Here is a 22,447-nt window from a genome sequence, read left to right as displayed (position 1 = left end):
CATAACCATTTGGAAAAGATTATAGTATATTATAAGTGAAACCTAAGATTCAGAATAGTGTTTATTCTATATCATATTTGGTGTGAGCAAGTCATGAAAATAAAAATATTTCCGTTATTTTAGCATATCTGAAATAGCATAAAGTGACACTGGCAAGAACCATAAGAAACTGCACAATGTAGAGCCAGAACGGGTGGATGGTACAGTTACCAAACCATTTGTTCTTATATTGCTGAGTTTTGAACCCTGTGAATGCACTGCTTATGCAAAAAATAAAAATATCATTTTAAGGATCTGTAAACTCAACTTCAAAATGTTTACACAAGAACTTGCACATGGTAGATAGTGTGTGCCCACCTGTTAGCTGTTCCATCAGTCCAATGGCTCAACATAAACTCAGGGCTGTAAAATGAGCAATGTAAACACACTTGACTACTTTCCATATAACCAGTGGAATTTGATTTGCATTTCAGATTGGATTTGCATTTCAAATCTTATCCAAAAATACTGAATTTCTGGACTAGCTTTACAAGTCCCTAACAGTCCCCCAATCTCAATGGCCTATGCTCATCTACAGGCACTGTTTACTAGTAAAGTATTCAGTGTTTTTATTTCTGAAAAGTTGCTAGTGATCATCTATTCTTCTTGGGAGAAAAATATAGCACAAACGAGTATCAATGGGCAGAGGCAGGATGTGAAAGAAATTAGTGCTCTCAGGTTTCCATCGCCTTTGCCCTTACTCTCTTTCCTAGTTAATCCTTGTCTGTTCCATTTGTCTCTTCTTGCCCCTTTTAAATAATATATTTTTGCTCCAGTCTTTGTAAATGTTTTACTCTCGAGTCCCTGAAATCCACCATTTCAACTTTCACTTTCTGCAGGCACCTTCCAAATATATCCATAGTCCTGCCTTTTATCATCAGGATCACAGTTTTATATGGCTGTCAAGAGGTGCCACATCTACACTAACCCCACTGCTGTGTTTCAAGGCATTACCTTCCACAAAGCTTCCTTCCCTCCATTCTTCACTTTCCTCCCCTCTTCCAGTTTAACCGCCTTTTCACATTTGGCTTCCCAAAACTTTTAGAATCCTCATGTAAAGAAGTAATTTATTAGCCTGGCATTTAAAGCCTTTTAGCATCTGACTTAAAACCAAATATCCAGGGACCTCCCTGCTGGAGCCAGGGGTTAAGACTCAGCATTATGATCCACAGCCACTGCAGCACCGAGTTCCATACCCAGCTGGCCAGAGAGCTACCCACATGGTGCAGCAGACCTCTTCTGTCTCGCCCGCTGCTCCCCTCAGCAGTGTATTTCAGTCAGTCTGCCTTTTCTGTTCCGCACTCTGTCTCTGGTTTGTCCTCTCACATGTTCCCCCACCCCCTGCCGCACCTCTGGCCTGCACCCCAGTTCCCCCCAGTTCTTGTATGCATAAATAAATCAATCTTAAAAAAAAACAAATATCCAATCTCAACTCTTTCTACCTCCAAATTCATCTTCACTAGCCCTCACTGCAGTCAAACTAAATCAGTTATTGGGCCCTAATAACTCCTAGGCTCCCCTGTTCTCCTGTGTTTGTTTATAATTTCTTCCACCTGACACCCTTTATCTTGAAATCATTCAAAATATTTCACATCAGCAGAACTCCAATTTCCCCCTTTTTGTTTTCCTTGAGTTCATGAATCCCTGACTCCATTTATTATGTGACAAGGGGTTATCTTAACCAATGATCAGCGAAGACCAATAAAAGATCAAATTACAAACTTATGCAATTAGCATTTCTAAGTTTCTACAATGAAATCTGGGTTATGCTAAAGGACACAATGGGTGGCTTGTCATGTGGGACTAAGGGTGGAATGGCAAGATGATGACATACTGGTTTTGTAAATCCAAAAGGGGTACTGGAGGGAGAATAGCCTACTCATTCTTTTATCTTCGTTGATTACAAAATGGCTGTTTTTCTCTTTCCTTGCACCTTCTCTGATACATGTGCTTCTGTGCTGATTAGCAATCTTGGGAACATGCTCTTTGTACAAAAGGCCGTAATTAGCATCAAAGGCTAACCACTATGACATGCTGGGATTCTGCAATGCGTGCTGGCACCACACACTATCAGCTGGAAGGGGTCACTGACTGGCAAGTAAACTCACCGATCTGAACATGAGTCATGGAAAATGAAGATGTTCATGTATTTGAGCTAACGTCATTGCAGATGCGGAAAGAGGATATGTACGAAACTCTAACAGACACTGATAGAGGAAACAGAAAGCTCACAACACTTGGAAAAAAAGGAACATACACTTACCCTTTGCAAAGACTTTCAGTGCTTTACATATTGTACCAAACAGATGAAAGGTATTAATTACACATAGTCAATGTCTGTAGGGGTCTTCCAGGACCTAGGATAGCGTTACATACTGGCAAACCAAAGATCAGAAGTCAGAAATGCATTTACTACACCTAACCTACCGAACACCACAGCTTAGCCTCGCTCACCTTGAACATGCTCAGAACAATGCATTGGCCTACAGGTGGGCAAAATCACCTGATACGAAGACTACTTTTTATAAAGCGTTCACTATCTGGTGTAATTTATTGAATTTTGTACTGAAAGTGAAAAAAAATCTGTAGAATATCAATTGTTGATCCTCGTCATCACGTGGCTGACTAGGAGCTGAAGTTCATTACTCCATCTTGCATCAGAGAGTATCATACCTACCACATCAACAGCCCAGGAAATGATGAAAATTCAAATTATGCTCTATATGGAAGTAATACCGGTTCTGCACTATAATAAAGTGAAAATCATTTAAGTCAGGGACTATCTGAAATCTATGTTAAGGCTTAATACGCTTTCTTTTTATACATTTCTTTTAAAGGCATGGTCTCTGAAACTCATTATCAATTTCCCCTTTTTAAACCAAGAGAATGCCAGTTTCAAAGAAATACCAGAAATCCAAGCCCATGACACCTTTTTCCCTTATAACTTGAAGGGTATCATTTACTAGGTATAGGCACTGTCTCCAAAGCATTTAACTTTTTGTAAAGCCCTGAAACCAGTTCTTCCAAGTTGCTGGCTTCTGTATACAGTTATTTTCCAGATACATAACAGGAAAAGCACCAAAAAAACCAACCACAAAACTTATCCATGGTGTCCCCTGCATCCTTAGTTCCAGAGTCGACTCCTGTTTCCCAGGTAAAACAGGTGTGGCTGCCCAGCACTCAACACCAGAGACCCATGATCCAGAGAGGAGCATAGAGGTTAGACAGGATGAAGGCTCAAGAGGCCGTAACAGAAAAGCAGACCCTACATATCCCATTCTTTCCTTTTGTTGCCAGGCAATATTACAGGCAATTATTACAGGTAATAAAAAATCCAATGGTTCTGCTCCTTAAGACTCCTTCAGAAAGCTGAATAGGACACAAGGAGTTAAAGTTCTTTTCTAACCAGCCCAAACTTTGATGGAGAAATGAGCTTTGAAGAAGACAAACAGGAAGACCAGGCACCTGATGTAGAAAAGTTAGTCAAGGGGTTCCATGGTACAGTTTTCATCACACTGCACCTGGCATTCAAAGGGGAAATTCACAGCCTAAGAGTCTTGTCCACCCCCCGGACAGTCAGACATCAATGGCTATTTCCCACCCAACCCAAGAAAAGGATCTGTCTAATTCCAGGTCCATTCAGCTCTCTCCTTTCCCAACTACCTATTCACACCACACACAGGCCCTCCACCACCTGCCCCCCATTCCCTAGCCTTCTGGGTACAAAATCTGTTTTGGCATCCTGACTCCTACCTGCTTGTTCATTTAAGAACTTACAGTGACCTGGGAGTTCCAGTAAGAAAACTGGTAAATGCCATTATAAAACTCCTAGAGAGGGGCCTCCCTGGTGGCACAAGGAGTTAAGTCACAGTACTATGAAGCTATCCACTGCAGCACAAGTTTGATCCCTGGCCAGGGAGCTAACCCACATTGCACAGCAGACCTCTCCTGTCTTGCCCGCTGCACCCCTCAGAAGTGTATTTCAGTCAGACTGCCTGTTCTGTTCCCCACTCTGTCTCTGGTGAGTCCTCTCACCCCCCCATGTCTGGCCTGCACCCCAGCTTTTATATGCATAAATAAATAAATCTTAAAAAAAAAAAAAAACTCAAGAAAGGAGGACTTGAAGGTTGTTGATGAATAAAAGATATAACAAGAAGTGTTCTCTCCCTACAAAGCAAGTGAACCATTCTCTCCCTACAAGAAAGCAGATACGTCCCCGGCTACAGAAAAATACATGAAGATGGATTAAACACTGAAAGAGGTGCTTAGAATTTTTGTAGGGAATTTTACAACCAAGACAAAAGCACTGCTAAAAAATGAAATGAACTTTGTTATATAATTCTTATCACTCCCAAAGTATCTATAGGTACATCTACAGATACCTGCTCCTCCCAGCAGTAAAGAGAATTTCCCTAAGCAAATGAGGGATATATTCTTGAATTGCCTTTCCCATCATGTGATCCTACTATCGTCTCACTCTCAAGTAATCCTTAAGTCTCAGTTCTCATCCAGCTTTTTCAAACTATAATTCTGAGAAGCAGGCACCCTCCTGTAAACTGTGAGGGGTTTTGGACTATGGGAGCTAACCAAATCCTAAAGAGTTTCAACAGCTAATTAGTGCTGAGGATAGAAAGATTTAAAATCTGCTTATGTTATGCTTATAATTGCTTGTATCTGCTTATATTAGTTATTTTTTAAACTAACTTCAAAAAAATAAATTAGAGGGCCTCCCTGGTGGCAGGATACTGCTAATATCTCAGAATATGTAGGATACCCCAAGGCAAAAAAATTATTCTGTCCAAAAATGTCAGTGGAGCTGAATATGATAAACAAGTTCTAAGAGATAATATGTTTTGATTAACTCCTTTGTTTCAGTGCTTTAAGTTTAAATTCCAGGCACATGGTCAGGTACAATGGAGCTGTGTCTGGGAGCAGGTATTCATCAATCACACACCCAGACAGACACCTATTTTCTATTCACATAAAACTAGTTCCAGACGAAAGACACTAAAGTCAGACTAAAGAAACTAGCTGAAGGATTATTGGTATTTTAGTTGGTTGGGCTTTGCTAAGTTTTATGTTTAAAATAAATGTTTAATCAAATGAAATGACTTTAATGAAGGATTTTGATACATTTGCTTCAGATTATTTTTTAAAGTGTTGATAAAGTTAAAGCCCATGTTCCCACCATCCTATTATTTCCACATATATTTTGCACTTATCTACATATATCTACATAAATAGTATCTATTTATGGTAATAATTTTTTTATTTTTAAGGTTTATTTTATTTATGCATACAAGAACTGGAATGCAGGCCAAAGGTTCAGAGGGCGAGAGGATTCACCAGAGACATAGGGGGGAGAAGAACAGATGGATCCACTGAAATACACACTGAGGGAGCAGCGGATGAGATAGGAGAGGTCTGCTGCGTTATGTGGGTCAGTTCCTTGGCCGGGGATCAAACTCATGCAAAAGTGGCTGCTGATAGCTTGATAGTGCTGAGACTTTAACCACTGTACCACCAGGGATGTCCCTATATTTTAAATAAATGCAATCATACTATACATTTTTTTCTTTCAATGCTGAGATGTGTCTTTGTTCTTTCCATATAAAGCCAGTTGATTCATTTGACAGGCATAAATTGAAAGTATAAATAAATCAGTCTACTTTCTAATTTTCCACCTACTGGATGGACACCTGGGGTGTCTCCACTTTTTCACAATCTGTATACACCTGTAAGATGTCTTCCAATACACATGCTGAGTGTTTGGCTAGGTTCGAAATCTCAGAAATAGAATTTTGAAGTTTGCTGCAAATTTGCTTCAAATTTGCCAAATTGCTATACAAAGAGGTTGGACGATGTTTCCATTATATAGCACTTCAGAAAACACATATAACTGATCTTACAGTTTTCAAATAAGCAAAAAAAAAAAAAAAATCAAACACTTGCCTTCTACAAAGCTATATTAAGATCTGAGTGTGAAAACGCAGAGTATTAAAACTTCTTACTACCAAGTCCAACAGTGGAGAGTTGCACAAAGCCAATTCCCAGACAATGACTGAGTTGTCAAATAATTCAACTCAATTCTAACACTATTTTCCAGGAGATAGCTAAGGTGAGTTTCCAAAAATCTCCTTGGGTTGGATTAATTTGCTCGAGCAGCTCACAGAACTCAGAAAGACTTACTTACTACATTACTGGGTTATTATCAGAAACAGCCAGATGAAGCATAGAGTGAGGTATGGAAAAGGGGTTCGAGACTCCCACGTCTTCTTCAGGAGCACCACCCTCCAGCATGAGGAGATACCTTTCAGTTGGGGGGGTTGCATGGGGCCTCATTACCTTGGTATGATCGATTAAATGTTCGACCATTGGTGATACTGAACTCAAAGTCCAGTTCTTCCCTGAAGCTGAGGAGTGAGGCTAAAGCTCCAACCCTTAATCACATGGTTGGCTCCCCAGGCAACCAGCTGCCCCACGGAGGGGGGGGCACCCCTTTTCCTCCCCCCCACTCATCAAGGGACTTCCCAAAAGTCCCTTCATTAGCATAACAAAAAGCACCTTTTGGGTGTTTGTGACTTAAATCCAAGGGTTTTAGGAACCCTGCCAGAAATGGGGGTGAAGATCAAATATGTGTTTCCTATTATAAATCATAATACCGCTAGAGAATTTTTTTCAGAATCACCTGCTAGGAAGGAATACTTATTCCAAGAGCAACAATCCATAGTCCTGTCCCCACAAAAACTTTCAAATGTCAAAAAAGGAGTGTCTAAAAATAAACATTTGGGGGCCTCCCTAGTGGCACAAGGGGTTAAGACACAGCACTATGAAGCTATCTGCAGCCACAGCTAGAGCAGTATAAGTTCGATCCCCGACCAGAATGGTGACACACACAGCACAGCAGACCTCTCCTGTCTCGCCCGCTGCTCACCTCAGCAGTGTATGTCAGTACATCTGCTTGTTCTGCTCCCCACTCTGTGTCTGGTGAATCCTCTCACCCCACCCCATCTCTGGCCTGCACCCCAGCTCTTGTATGCATAAATCTTTAAAAATAATAATAAAAAATAAACATTTGTGGGTTATGACCAAATCTCAATTCAAACAAATCAATTGTAAGATAATGACGTTATTATAGGAATTTAAATGCAGACTGCATATTAGATGACATTAAGAATTTGTTACATTTGGGCCTCCCCTTTAGCGCATTGGTTGAGCGCTGGGTTGCAAAGCTGCCCGCAGCCTCTGCAGCGCGGGTTCGATCCCCGGCCACCTGCAAGGGTCCCACATGGCGCGCAGACCTCTCCTGCCACCCACTGCTCCCCTCAGCAGTGTACTTTGTCAGTCTGCCTGTTCTGCTCTCCGCTCTGGCTCTGGTGAATTCTCTCACCCTCCCGTACTTCTGACTGTACCCAGTGCTTGTGTAAATAAATAAAATAAATCTTTAAGAAAAAAAAAAAAAAAACAGCTAGTTCTGCTGTGTAATTTAAAAAAAAAATTTATTACATTTATTAAAAGGATAATAGCAATGTGGCTATTTTTAAAGTTTTTGAGAAATGCATGGAAAGACATGAAATTTTGTATCTGTGTTAAATACTTGCTTTACCAAGAAAGAATGATAAATGAACCAAATATGGCAAAATCTTGACAAATACTGAATCTGGCTATATGAGGCTCATTATGCTATTTCTCTATTTCTCATTATGCTATTTCTCTACGTATGTTTCAAAATTGTCATCGTCATTATCACCAATACTCATCATTAAGGGAAAACTAATAAAATCAGGTAGACATTGCCATGATAAAGGAAAAACTCAACCAAGGATTCTTCCACATCTGGCAACTGGGTTCTTTTTATTGATACAACTAGTTAAATTAGGTCCAATGTTTTATCATTAATTTATCATTAAGGAAACCCCAGTAAATGCATTATATGCCACAACCTTGAGGAGAGCAGACAGTGATCTATAGTCAAAGAATTTATATCAAGAATTAAATCAATTTAGCTGCCTGAAACAGACTACCAAAACAAAATTAATATGATAAAATTATATTCCTCAAAAGTCTGTGATTAAATGTTATCCCACATTTTCTGTGAAGCCAAGAAATTTGATGACTTCATATAATCAGTGTTTTACAAGTATCAATGTGGTCAGTCAAGTCTCACAAAACAAATTTTCTATGGAAAAATAAAATAAGAGGGAAATGTTAGACAACATGAATTATCTCAGAATAGGTATACCATCAGAGGCTTTCCCTAAAGCATTCTTTTCTTTGTTGGGGAAGAGGAGGTGTAAAAGGTGGGGATTGGGGGACAGAAGAGAAATTGAGCACAGGGACTTAATTAACCATAGTCCATGTGACCCAAAATCTCTGTGCGTGTGCATGCGTTCTCGCTGCAAAAGGACAACTTGGAGGACCTGAGGAGGTGGCATGCATTTTCCAGTGCCCAAAGTGCTGAGTCAGGCCAGCAACACTTTCCAGAGAACAATGCCAAAATGACTAAGCTAAGCCACCTCCTTCTTTATTTGTATGGGTTGTGACTCACTCCTGGGGCAAAGGCAACTACATGCCTTTTATTCCTGCCTGTTGACTTCTGGTTTGTCATTATTCAAAATGCCCTAGTACCACAATGCAACTAGAGTGGAATTAAACTTGAATTGTGAAAATTACATGCTTAATTATAATCACGATCAAAATTAATAACTAATTGTGTATGATAGCATAGGAGAGGGACCCCAAGAGTGAGGTCAGTAGATCCTAATAGTCAAAGAGTCCCTTGCACTATTTATGAAGAGGGAAAAATAAAATTTGCTAAAATCACAGTCATCTGTCCTATGATTGTAGTGGGGCTAAAACAACAGATACAAATGAGCCATTACCTTCCTCTTCTTAGAGCCTCCTATCACATACGTTCCCAGGTAACAAAAACTAGAGTAAAGTGTAATTGTATTCTCCACTGAAGTTGAATGTTCAGTATAACAGTTACTTGAAGTAGGAAAAAATTTATCTTCATCATTGAACTAACAATGAGGAAAAATTCTTAAAGCTAAAAGAGGAAGGAAGATCTTCAAGAGATCATATCTGAAGCTCGGTAGATTAGTTTTTTAATAGATGACACAATAGAATGTGGCTGAAAATAGAAGAGACATAACCACAAAGATAACAGTTCCCTCGATTCAGCTTTCTGTTGGTCCATTCAATAAAAGCACAGAAGAAACACAATGGAACAGGGGTTTGGCTGGTAAGGAGACCTGAAAAGTATTTCCAAAAAAAAAAAAAACTCATCAAGTAAAAGATTATCAGGAGGAATTTTTTTGGTACATAACATAAACATAACTATCCTTCTCAACTCCCCAAACCTATCATCAACACTGTATCATTCAGAGACATCTCAGAATCACACCTGCCTCCCTGGGGCCTTTGGCCTGCCTGGGACTCTGACCTAAACTTTGATCACTGGATACTGACTTGGAGTGGAGTTGACTGAAGTACTGAGACATGATGGTCCTAATGCAAAAGATTGCACCAGCCAACCACACAAGCACTCGTTGTGTTTCATCATCCTCAGCCAATTTGTCTAGAATGCCACTACCTCTCTGCTTACTTCAAACATCCGGATGTATCAACAGGCACACACCCCATAACAGGGCTGCCCAAGCAGCACTTAAATCAGGATGGGAGTGGAGGTGCATACCATGCAGAGTTGTGGGATTAACAGAGATGAGAGGAGCATATCTCAGAGCCTAAATTAGATCTCGTGCTTATGCACCTACCTAAGCATGCATCACAGGGCCAGCCGGATGCCTGTCACACCACCGGGACACTGTCTTACTCATCTTTGGATACCACATTCACCTCACATGTAGTAAATGCTCAATCACCGCGATGGTCAATTCCCAATTTCTCAAGCTAAAAGGAAGGGCAGAGGTCAAAAGCCAGCAGCGAAGACTGCCACAGCGCTGACGGGCCAGTTACTGGGTCTGAGTTGTGCAGTGGCGCTGGCACTAAGCCTCCCCTGGGGCACCGGTTTTTTCCAGTATGCAATCTGGCCAGGTTTGTGATGATAAACTATAGAAAAAGTTGGACTTGAATGAAAATTTTTCTATTGATTTGATAGCCAAGTAGCCCATGAGCAAGGTAGGGGGCCGTGGGATGGCATGATGGGATTGGGGCGGGTTGGGGGGAGCTCAGCCACCCAAAGGTTCTACCCACTTAAAGAAAAAGGGACACCTGCATTTTTACTGAGGCGTGCACTTCAAACAGCAGCACCACTAGCAAGGCACCTAGAAAGGAAGCTGAGAGAGGCCGGGGGGTGGGGGGGGGGCGGTCCAGGGTACCAGGTGTCAGTCCCCAATAAAGACAGCTGTCATGGGATGGGGGGAAGGGGCTGTCACTCTGAATGATATGTGACAAATTTTGTAGATATGAGCCTTACTCTCAACCATTATGACTTATACTTTCTATTCTACTCTTTCCTGGAAGTACCATGGAAAAGTCAAAGACAAAAAGTAGTGAAGATAGTTTTATGCTGAAAAACATAACTAGTGAAAACGTCCACTTCCCTATGCCCAAAAAAAAAAAAAAAAACAAAACTAAACCACTGCTACTGGAACATCTTCCTCTATTTTTCAGTCCTCTTAATCTAAAATTTGAAACACCTTGCCCTTTTAGATTCATGGCCCAAGACAAGCACCACCACCCCAACCGATAGGCCCCCTGGAATTTCACTCAAAATCAATGGCAGCCTAAAGTCTCACCAAATACAACAGAAATAAAGTTTGTTGTCTCCTTAAATGCTAAGGACACAGATTTAAAAATGTATTCAGGAAAAAAAAAATTAGTAGATCTGTTATACCTGAGAGGTATATGACTAAGGGATCGAGTATAACTAGACAATCTTGGTAAAAATGTTACTAGTGATAATATTTTGAAGTTTAAATTCATACCATGAAGCAATACTAGTTACTTCAACCAACTGAACATAACAATCCAACTACACAAAATTATACAGATGTTTTCACTCTACTGTTTTGTTTTGTTTTTTCAAAATACACTAGAATGTACAATTTCCACAATTTTTTGAAAAACCTCCAGAAGACAAATTCCTTCTCGTTGTGTCTTTGACATTTTGATCCTCTCTAATCCCAAATTACATGGGCATAAAATTGTTTCAACAATTATTTTTGAAAAACATATAAAGGCTTAGTTTGTATTAAACTTCACCATTTATTTCTTCCTAAATTCATATTTGTTGTTCCCATAGACTTCTGCTCCCCTATAAACCCAATGTCTTAAATGTTCTTAAAATTCTGACCCCAAGTGAAAGAGGGTTTACTGGGTCAAAGGCAAGGCACACAAACAGAACTGGGACAGTTAGCTCATTTGATTTGTTCACTCACTTCTAGAAATATTAAACAAGTTTCTTACTGCGGGACTTTTCTGAGCAATTGTTTCTACGCAATAATACTCTCCAAAAGGAATATATAATTATGTGGTGCTTTCCAAGCTTATTTCATGGAAGAGTTCTATTTTATGAATTACTAATCAACCTTTAGCAAGAAACAGTTTTGGAGGAAGATAATTTGAGAACCAAAAGTTAAAAAAAAATGTACTAACAAAACCTCAAAATAGGTGTAAATGCCATTGGCTACATCTTTAAAACCATGAGCAACCGCTTTTACATGCAAGTCTTTAGAAATACTCTGTAAGAACACGTAAACGAACCAGCACACATTACCACCTTTATAGTAAAAACTCAATCAAAACTCAGGCAGCTGCTTTTTTTTTTTTTTGCATAAAGAACGGAATTATGAATGGTTGGGGCCTTTAGAATGCACTAACTCTCTGCATATCTCAAGTTCAAATTGGATAAGCCTACCTAATTTGGATATTGTAACAATCATAATGAAGAGGAAGACTTACCACCAAAAGCTGTGTTTTTCAGAACTGACTCCTTTGGGACTCCTTTTTCAATTCGTATTGTGGCCCACTGTTCAAAAACAAGAAGTATTCAATGTAAAATACTTAAACCATGCTCATGCAGTAGTGAAATTAACCATTAATCTCTGCACTATTTGAATTAAAGAGATGCCAGGGAAATCTCTGATGCAGAAATACTCCAAGTCCCAAGAACACTGTTATTATAGTTATTGACAGTGCCCCAATAAAATGAGCAAAAGATCATGTTAATGCTATTTAAACCCCCTCACACACCTGGTACCCTCAATAAATTATTCCCTGAAAAGGGCATGAAAAATATGAGTCAAGAGCACAAGTTGTGGGGCCTCCCAGGTGGCGCAAGGGGTTAAGACGTCAACCTATGAAGCTGTCTGCAACCACTGCAGCATGAGTTCGATCCCCGGCCAAGGAGCTAACCCATATTGCACAACAGACCTCTCCTGACTCACCCACTGCTCCCCTCAGCAGTGTACTTTGGTCAATGTGCCTGGTCTGTTCCCCACTCTGTCTCTGGTGAATCCTCTCATTCCCCACACCTCTAGCCTGTACGCCAGTTCTTGCATGCATAAATAAATCTTTAAAAAAAACTTAAAAAAATATTATTTAAAAAAAAAGAGGGCCTCCCCGGTGGCGCAGCAGTTGAGCGCTGGGTTGCAAAGCTGCCCGCAGTCTCTGCAGTGCCGGTTCGATCCCCGGCCACCTGCAAGGGTCCCACATGGCACGCAGACCTCTCCTGCCGCCAGCTGCTCCCCTCAGCAGTGTGCTTCGTCAGTCTGCCTGTTCTGCTCTCCACTCTGGCTCTGGTGAATTCTCTCACCCTCCCGTGCTTCTGACTGTATCCAGTGCTTGTATAAATAAATAAATAAATAAATAAATAAATAAATCTTAAAAAAGGGGGGGGGCCCTTCCCTGGTTGCACAGGTGGTTGAGCACCACACTGTGAAGCTGCCTACAGCCTCTGTCTGCAGTGCCAGTCCAATCCTGGCCAGCTGGCAAGATACCCACATGGCGCAGCAGACCTCTACTGTCTCACACCCTGCTCTCCTCAGCAGTGTATTTCAGTCTGCCTGTTCTGTTTCCCGCTCTGTCTCTGATGAATCGTCTCACCCTCCCACACATCTGACCTGTACCCTAGTTCTTGTATAAATAAATAAATCTTTTTTTTTTTTTTTAAAAAAAAGCAAAAGTTATGGCATTGAGACAGTCTGGGTTTAAAGTTATGTAATCCTTTTGGGCTTTAATTTCCTCATCTGTAAAATGAGGATAATAGTTCCTATCCCATAGGATTGCTATGAGGATTAAAGAGATTGACACATAGGGCCTCCCCAGTGGCACAGAGGGTTGAGCGCAGCGTTGTGAAGCTGTCTGCACCTTCTGCAGCGCAGGTTCAATTCCCGGCCAGCTGGGGAGATACCCACATGGCACGGCAGACCTCTCCTGTCTCGCCCGCTGCTCCCCTCAGCAGTGCCTTCGGTCCGTCTGCCTGTTCTGCTCCCCACTCTGTCTCTGGTGAATCTGCTCACCCTCCCATGCCTCTGGCCTGTACCCCAGCTCTTGTATAAAAATCTTTAAAAAAAAAAAAAAGATTGACACATATAAAGACCTAAACACAGGACCACAAAGTAACTATTAGATAATTTCATAATAAATTACACATTCAACAATAAGACACACTCGAAGAGGCCAAATTGCCTGAATCAGGAATAAGGTGGCAGAAAGGGGCAGTGTGAGAGCTAGATAGCAATGGGAGAAATAAATGTCTAATTACAGAGATCACCTGCCTGCAGGTCGCTTACCTACTGTGACGTGTAGAGAAAATGTTATGATTATGAGGAACCACAGGTGTGAGCAATCTTAAGAAGAGGAAACACCAACTCCCAGTTTGTTTTGAATAGTCATAGGAAGATAAGGAAACATACCAAGAAGCAATTTTATTCTTGTCTTTATACTTTCTTGGGCATTTCTAAAATTATCTACCATTAACATCATAGTTCAAAAATTGCTGCAAGTGAACTATTTTGATGGCATTTGAGAAAATTATAAAGGCTATTTTTTCTAGTTTAGAAAAGAAGCAATTAAAATATTGTTCCAATGATTATAATTCCAAAAGCTAACAATGTCTAAATTGATTGACCCGGGGAAAGGGTAGAAAAAGCAAGTAAAAGGTAAAAGCCATCATAATAATTATAATTAGGATTTAAGCTCCCTGCAAATGGAATATTTTTCAAGGCAAAAACCTCAAAGAGGCAAAAAAAAAAAAAATCAAATAAATAAGAAAATAACTGATAAGAACAAATAACCTAAAAGATGTACGCAAAGGTCAAATGTAAGGCATGATCCAACTACATGTGGAATTCTGCACAACATCTCAGAGTCAAGTAGGAATAAGCTATTTGCATGTAGAGAATAGTCTATACATAGTAGTCTAATCTTCTGGGCTTCAAATGGCAAGTCGCAAATGCTAATAATACTCACTCTTAATCTGGTTGAGTCCTTTTCTCTTCCTTGGTGATTTGGAGCAGTTCTTAAACTCTGACTTATACCTCCCATCTTTCCTGAAGCGGTAAAGGTTTATTCCCATAGTTTTTCACTTTAATGTTTTGGCACCTATTGCCATTTGTAAGAAGATCAAAGATACAGTGAAAATAAAATCTTGTAATCATTGCTCATCTGAGAGCTTAATTCTTTTATTGCATACGTGTGATTTTATGTAAATGGTAATTGCCATAGACTAGGACAGCTGTGTGTCACTGCTCAGAAAAATGACCTCTCTGAACTGTCATTCCTCAATCTAGCACGGGGAGTAATAATAGGTCCTGTCTCAGAGAGTTGTTTTGGAACTAATTTAAGTGAAAAGTATGTTCCCTTTGTAGCTTTTCTTTTTTTTTTTAAGATTTATGCATACAAGAACTGGGGTACAGGCCAGGTGTGGGGCGGTGAGAGGATTCACCAGAGACAGAGAGGGGAACATAAAAGGCAGACTGACTGAAATACACTGCTGAGGGGAGCAGCAGGAGAGTCAGGAGAGTTCTGCTGCACCATGTGGGTAGCTCCCTGGCCCGGGATTGAATTTGTGCTGCAGTGGCTGTGGATAGCTTCATAAGGTTGCATCTTAACCACTTGCGCCACCAGGGAGGCCCTGTAGCTTTTCTTTATTATGACATTCTGTCATAAGCAGTCATGGCCTGCCTGCACATTTATTGAATTTCCAACACAAGGGTTAATACCTGATTATTATAAAAACAAGGTGTTATAAACATCTGAGAATTATTGACACATTTTTTTTAAAAGATGGAAAGCTAACTGGTGAATGGAGGAAAGGGTTAAGGAAAGAATAATTTAAAAAAAAAAGGCAGGAATTATTTGTTCCTTGTGAGTTAACCTGTCAAAGATCTGAAGATAAATTAAATCTTAGCCACATGGAGGGGGGGCGTGGGGGATGAGTGTTTGAACTCCAACTCCCACTAAGAGTTGAGCTCCTACTATATATCAAGTGCTTTCATGTATTTCTCCTCACTTATCTGCACCAAGACTTTAAAAGGTAGTTTCCTATGAACCTCTGTAGAAACCAAGGTCAGACATTTGGAGGAAACTATTTACGCTTCTGGTTTATTCTTCAAAAGTTGAGGGAATCGTTGGCCCATGAACATTTATTATCTGCCCATTGCCTGCATTATCTGGTGAGATGAGATAATTCGCATAGCATTCCTCACCAGATAATGCAAGCAGTAGGCAGATAATATTCTCTTTCTACTTTTATTATCCTCTAATCATGAGCCTTAGGTCAAGGAATAGCAATTGCTCACCACTCCCAACCCCATCAACTTTCATGTTTAAGAAAGGCATTTTCCAACCTTTAATCCATGCTCCTATTTGGTCAACATAAAACCTTCACACACACTCTCCCAGAGATTCTAATACATACACCCTCACCATCCAGATGAACTACCCTCTCTCTATCCTCTCAATTGTTTTACTTTTCATAACTTATATTCCTAAAACAATTTTCCCAATACAAAATTATAATACTGACATATCTTGAGACTCACTGGTTTAGAGAATCACAAAACTTACTTTAAGCTAAGAATGCAAAACTTGTCCTCAAATGGCTTGCCACTCAGGGACTTATACACACATCTAGAGATGGCTGTATTGCAGCAATGCAGTAGGCAGCTTGCAATAAATAATTATTACCTGAACTGGTAAGCTGAGGAGACCATAGAGCTGGGTGGTTAACACAGTCAGCTATTACCACAGTCAGCTATTCAGAAGGTATCCTGCACACATTTCAGCTTCCAAAATTTCAGTTTATGGCCATGAAAAAGCACTTATAAAAGTATACACAGAATGTACTAATCTAAATGACCTTTTAAAATAGTATGCAGGGCCTTCCTCGTGGCACAGGGGGTTAAGACACAACCTATGAAGCAATCCAAAGCCTGTATAGCACAAGTTCAATTCCCAGCCAGGGAGCAACCCACATGGCACAGCAGACCTCTTCTGTCTCGCCTGCTGCTCCCCTCAGCAGTGTATTTCAGTCAATCCACTTGTTCTGTTCCCCACTCTGTCTCTGGTGAATCCTCTCACCTCCCACACCTCTGGCCTGTACCCCAGTTCTTGTATGCATAAATAAATAAATATTTTTTAAAAAATTAAAAAAAAATAAAATAGTATGCAAATCATAACCAAGGAAAGTTGGTTAGGAGAAACTTCTTAGTGCAATCAAAGAGCCCAAAGAATATTCTTGGGACTAGAACACAAAAGAAAACCAAAATTAAGAACTAACCAATAATGTGTAACAGGAGGGCAGGGCCTTGAATGGAATCTACAGAAAAGCAAGGTATTTCTCCAGAACTAAATATATTCAATACTAAACAACCAGCACCATTTTTTAAGAAAATTACCCCTATAGTTAGAGGAAGCAATATACTAACTTCAGCCTAAAAAAAAAAAAAAAAAAAGACTTTGAAACAATCCTGTCCTAGTTGAAGAATGACAAACCCTGGCCTGCTATTTACCCCTCCTGTGCTTAAAACAGACATCAACTGTGGGATCCCAGCCAGCTCTTGCCTGATGAATCCAACCTTTCCCCAATATCAGCCGAGAGCTACCACCAGAGTTGATTCATGAAATGAATCCCCATTCCATTTTCATATATGCCAAGTGTCTCTCTGATCTCTTATTGTAACTTAGCCTTAGCACAGAGGATAGTTCTTTACACTTCCATCTAACTGGCTTGCAAGCTAAGGGGTATATCTCCCACTACATTTAGAGAACAGGCAATCTCAAGACTTCGATTAACAAGGAGTACATCTCTGAAACTCCAGGTGAAGAAAAAATTAAAACCTGAGACACTGTCAAATCGAAAATAAGATTCTGGAATATCCCTTCAAAGTATCATAGGATTCTTTGCCAGACTAACAGCACCCAGCTGGCCTCTCTCCGTGACATCTCTTTAACTGTACCTTGAATCCCTAAAGCAAGACATGTAGGAGTCCACGCCTGGAAGCCAGTGGGCACGATTTACCTTCACTCCACTCTCACTTGGATACAAATTCCAAAAGACATTGCTGTATGGGACAAAAGTCCAGTCATGTCAGAGTTCTGAGAAAGAGTAACCACCTGAAGGAGCTAATCTACTATGAGAAGAGTATGCTCAGAGGGTGCACCAGTCAGACGCAGCTAAGACATAGTATACGACCAAGTTCAGAGTGTAAAGTTAGGAACAAAAGTTCAAAATTGAAATTATTTCCCAAGAAGAAACAGCAAAACTTTAAAAACAAGAGGGCTGAGGTTGAAGAATTAAATACAAGTCAAAGACTAGACCAAAAAATAGGCACAAAATCCAACAAAAATCTGTAACTAGCAGGTAGAAGAATTAACAGATCATCAGGTGGAATTAGCAGGTAATCTCCAACAGGAGAACAGCAGGTTAAAGACGGCTAACCCCACTAGCTGAGGGAGAAGAGCACATCAATTCCTGGGCCGAGGCAGACAAAAATAAGGGTAGTAAAACTAGAACCTGTGTTAGAAGTCCCTCTGGAATTTAGAGAAACAAGGATGCTAAAAACTAAGCATTCTTTTAAGAGCAGCAAATACCTATATAGCACCTAACCTGTAACAGGCAAACTTCCAATATGACATTTTAACTCACTTAAACAACCCTGTGGAAATAAATGTTAATGGTACTTCTAAATGAGGAAAATGAGGCACAAGAGGTTCGATCCCCGGCTGCTCCCCGGCCCCGGGAGGAGGGTCCCACATGGCGCAGACCTCTCCTACCGCCCGCTGCTCCCCTCAGCAGTGTGCCTCTGTCCTTCTGCCTGCTCTGCTCCCTGCTCTGGCTCTGGTGAATTCTCTCACCCTCCCACGCTTCTGACTGTACCCAGTGCTTGTATAAATAAATAAAAAATAAATAAATCTTTAAAAAAAAAAATGAGGAACAAGAAATAGGTGACTTCCCCAAGGTCACACACTGAGAAGCACAGAGCTGTGTTTTGGTCTAAGCAAACACAAATCCTGATAGATTTGTTCGCCTAACCACTAGACCACAGTGTGGTCCTCAGCGAAGACTCCCTAATTTGCCACATAATTCAAGCAAAACACTGAGTTTCTGTGAATCTCAGTTCCCGTAACTCTACAAGAGGGACAACACTTGCCTTCCCCACTGCCCAAGGCTTTGGGGCCATCTAATGAGAGGGGAAAGGGAAGGCCTTGGCCTTCCATGATGAGAAGCTACAGCTTTCCTTACACAGCTCCTACTTCCCCCTTCCACTCCTTGCTTTGCAGAATCTGGAAACAGGAGAGCGAGGAGAGGTCAAAGAATACACATTTTCAATGACATTTCACGTGCCACTAGTTAGACAAAATATCCGTGACTCCATTATAATATAATCAGATTTCTTTCTACCAACGAGTACTTGGTTTCTTATCTTGAGTATAAGGAACAGTACGACTTTCTGGACAGGATGCCTCAGCACCCGAAAGGACCTCTGAAACCCGGGACCCCAAAAACTAAGATGAGGAGAGAGCGACAGTCGTACCGTACAGTGGATGAAAAGACATCCGCTGATTTAAAAGGCGGTACAGTTATTATTCCCATCAATAAAAATAACTGAGCCAGGGAGCCGGGCTCTTTGCCTTACATAGCATCTACCCTGTAACAGGCAAACTTCTAATATGGCATTTTAACTCAAACAACCCTATGGAAATAAATGTTAATGGTACTTCTACATGAGGAAAATGAGGCACAAGAAATAGGTGACTTCCCTAAGGTCACTCACTGAGAAGCCAGAGGTCTCCGCGGAGCTGCCGGCGCGCGCGGGGGCCGGGATGCAGGCTCCGCCACGCCGCGCAGGACAAACCGAAACGCTCGCCCCTCGCGCCCACTGACCTTGCCCACTGGTGCCCTCGCGTCAACTCGGCTCTCACAACTCTACCCTCGACCCCCGCCGCCCAGGCTCTCTCGAAACCCTCGGAGGAGCGGGGACACTTACCTCTAAAGTTTTCACCAGGATCTTCATGTAGATCTCGGAGATGCCCAGAGACACCCCGAAGGCGGAAGGCAGGAGGATGAGGCCGAGCACCAGCGTTAGCCAGGTGGACAGGATCTTCCCGACCAGCTCTGCGCCCTCCATGGCTCGGGACACCCTCTCGGAAAGAGTCCACGGAGAGGGGGAGCGTGACAGCTGTCCCTACGCCCCGGCAGCCGGGCGGCAGCTCGGGCAGCAGAGGCGCGGAGCCCCGGCTCCGGGCAGTCAGCGCCGCCGCCTCCCCGAACTCACTGCAGGGAAGAGGGGAAGGAAAAAAACTTTAAGAACGACGGCGAGGTTCTTCCTTCCTCTCCGGGCTCCTCCTAACCGCGGCGGGTTAACTCTCTCGGCTGGAGGCCCCGGCGAGCGCGGAAGCCACCGCCAAGGGCGCAGACCAGGTGGCACCGGCCGGAGGACCGGAGCCGGGGTGAGCGCAGGGACACCGCGGCGCGAGCGGAGCGCTCGAGCTCAGCCTGGAACGCGCCCCACCCTGCGCCGATTTCCTCTCGGCGTTTGCGACGACTCACAGTGACTCACGGGGGCCCTCCCAGCGCGCGGATCTCTGCGGGAGCCGCGCACCGCCGCACACCGGCCGCTGGCGGGGCTGGCGCCGGGCCGAGGGCCGTGCTCGTGGCTGGCTGTCTGCGAGCCCCGAGCCCTATTTCTGCGCTCTGCCCTCGCCCCACCTCCTCCGTCAACCAACGGGATGCCCCCGAACGGGATCCGCACGGAGGGCGCTGCAGCTTCCTGGGCGGCCTCCCTCCGCTGCGCCCCGCCTCCCCCAGAACTCTCAGCAATGGTCCTTTGGAGAGCAGAGTTTTCATCTGCAGAATGTTGGCATTTTCTTCACGCCCGACGTGAGCTATTGATGTGTCGGGGGGCGCCTGAGAGAGTCTTGCTCGTGCGAGTGTAAAAGGGCCTCTCGGGAAGGTTTTCGAGGAGAGGGAAATGCAAAGAGCACGACTTAGCTGTCTTCTACGCCGCGTCCAGGTCTCGCTCTTCCCTTCCGTTCCACACGCAGCTGTAGGGCTAGGTCTTGCTTATCTAGAGAGTGGGAATCTCTTTTCACGAGTGGGTGGCGTACTGCACGTATCCGCCGTCTCCCTGGCAGACAAATCCTTTAGCTGAGGGTCGCTCTCTTCCCGGGGGGAGATTCCAACCACAGCTTCCCCTGTGGTCCGCAGTCACTGCAGAAAGAAAGACCAGGTTTTTGCAAGCCTTTCCTCAAGCGGACTTGCGCTTCTGCCCCGCCAGCTTTGATAGATCTAGGGGGACAAAACTATATGGGTATTTACTTACTGCAGTTCAGGTTTCTCACAGACCTGATCTATTTTTTTACTTTTTATTTTTTAAAGATTTATTTTATTTATTTATGCATATAAGAGCTGGGGTGTAGGCCAGAGGGGGGAAGTGGTATTCACCAGAGACAGAATGGGGAGCAGAACTGGCGAATTGACTGAAATACACTGCTGAGGGGAGGGGAGCAGCAGGCGAGACAGGAGAGGTCTGCTGTGCCTTGTGGGTTAGCTCCCTGGACTGGTTGGGTATCAAACTTGTGCTCCAGCGGCTGCTGATAGCTTCACAGTGCTGAGACTTAACCCCTTGCGCCACCAGGGAAGACCCCTGATCTGTTTTTTAAAATGAGCTTAAAAGGGATGTTGAGACTGCAGGAGAAAAGCAAATCTGCTTTTACCCAGGATTTCCAGATCATCACTGAATGGGGCCAAAATATTATACAGGTCTCTTTCCAGTGTTATTTCAAGCTGGAAAAAAATGGGAGGGCCAGTCAACTGAATTGAAATAGTGTTGACAGCAAATACTGCAAAGAAAGTTACCCCTGCCCAAAGTATAAAGAAAATGGGAGCAAAAAGGATTTGAGAAGCACCCCCTGCAAAGAATATGTTTGTCCTCTATGCCTCTGCTAAATAGGTATTATAAATCCACTAAGAAGGGGGAAATTTATGTTATGAAGGAGTCTCAGGAGCTTGAGTCTCAAACCCCTTTATGGTCTGCCAGTTTCCAAGATAAGGAAAAGGCAGCCACTGAAAACTGTTCTCAGTCCTTACAAAAAAAAAAAAAAAAACTTCGATTTAGCACAAACCTCAAAGGTTGTATTGACTCATTTAACACTGTGTGTCTGGGCAAGATTCTTATCCTTCCTTTTTCTTTTCCCCCTCAAGGAAGCTGATTAAGAAAGGCTAAGTGTGCCAAAGTTTACCCAACAAAGTCCCAGTGCAGGTAACTTCAGGTAAGGGCCCGCCTCTCTATCCCACCAAAAACAGGTAGTAAGTGTCCACATTGTCCAATGATCTCTGATACTCATCATCAAACTCCATGAATTGATATGGGTTTTTTGGGTTTGGTTTATTGACTAGTGGGGCAGAATCACTGTCCCACAGAGAATAATGGGGTGGTAGCAATATGGAATTTGGAGTGTTACACTGACTCCAGCCAAAGCATTAAAAGTTTGAGTGATTCCTTGTCCTTCATGCATCATGTCTGTCATCAGCAAAAAGCATTCTTTTTAGGGTTAGATAGTGACTGAATTTGAAATTACTTGTCTTTTTTTTTTGTTTGTTTATACAAGCACTGGGTACAGTCAGAAGCACGGGAGGGTGAGAGAATTCACCAGAGCCAGAGCGGGGAGCAGAGCAGGCAGAAGGACCGAAGTACACTGCTGAGGGGAGCAGCGGGCGGCAGGAGAGGTCTGCGCGCCATGTGGGACCCTCCTCCCGTGGCCGGGGAGCAGCCGGGGGATCGAACCGGCGCCGCAGACGCTGCGGGCAGCTTCGCAACCCAGCGCTCAACCGCTGCGCCACCGGGGAGGCCCTACTTGTCTTTTTTTTTTAAAGATTTATTTTTTTATGCATACAAGAAGTGGGGTGCAGGCCAGAGGTGTGGTGCGGGGGGTGGTG

At 42.6% G+C, this 22,447-nt stretch overlaps 1 protein-coding gene across 3 annotated transcripts in view; it reads right to left on the bottom strand.

Annotated features, from left to right (window-relative positions):
- The window catches only part of GPAT3 (glycerol-3-phosphate acyltransferase 3), a 61,240-nt gene extending 41,072 nt beyond the window's left edge, over window positions 1–20,168 (bottom strand). The window contains exons 1-2 of one of the 3 annotated variants that reach the window (XM_037530386.2): window positions 19,497–20,168; window positions 11,965–12,031 (exon numbers count right to left, since the gene is read on the bottom strand). In XM_037530386.2, the coding sequence (XP_037386283.1) occupies window positions 11,965–12,031; window positions 19,497–19,637 (208 nt within the window). In that variant the 5' untranslated portion in view covers window positions 19,638–20,168. Of the gene's footprint in view, window positions 1–11,964; window positions 12,032–14,475; window positions 14,591–19,283; window positions 19,318–19,496 lie in introns of those variants that run through there. The other 2 variants (XM_054688268.1, XM_054688267.1) reach the window with 2 other exon arrangements.
- Between the last annotated feature and the right edge of the window lie 2,279 nt (window positions 20,169–22,447).

Source organism: Talpa occidentalis, unplaced genomic scaffold, assembly GCF_014898055.3.
Source record: "Talpa occidentalis isolate TD23 unplaced genomic scaffold, MPIMG_talOcc4v2.1 talOcc4.6, whole genome shotgun sequence".
NCBI classification, from domain to species: domain Eukaryota; kingdom Metazoa; phylum Chordata; class Mammalia; order Eulipotyphla; family Talpidae; genus Talpa; species Talpa occidentalis.
This window is presented reverse-complemented; position numbering and strand designations above follow the sequence as displayed.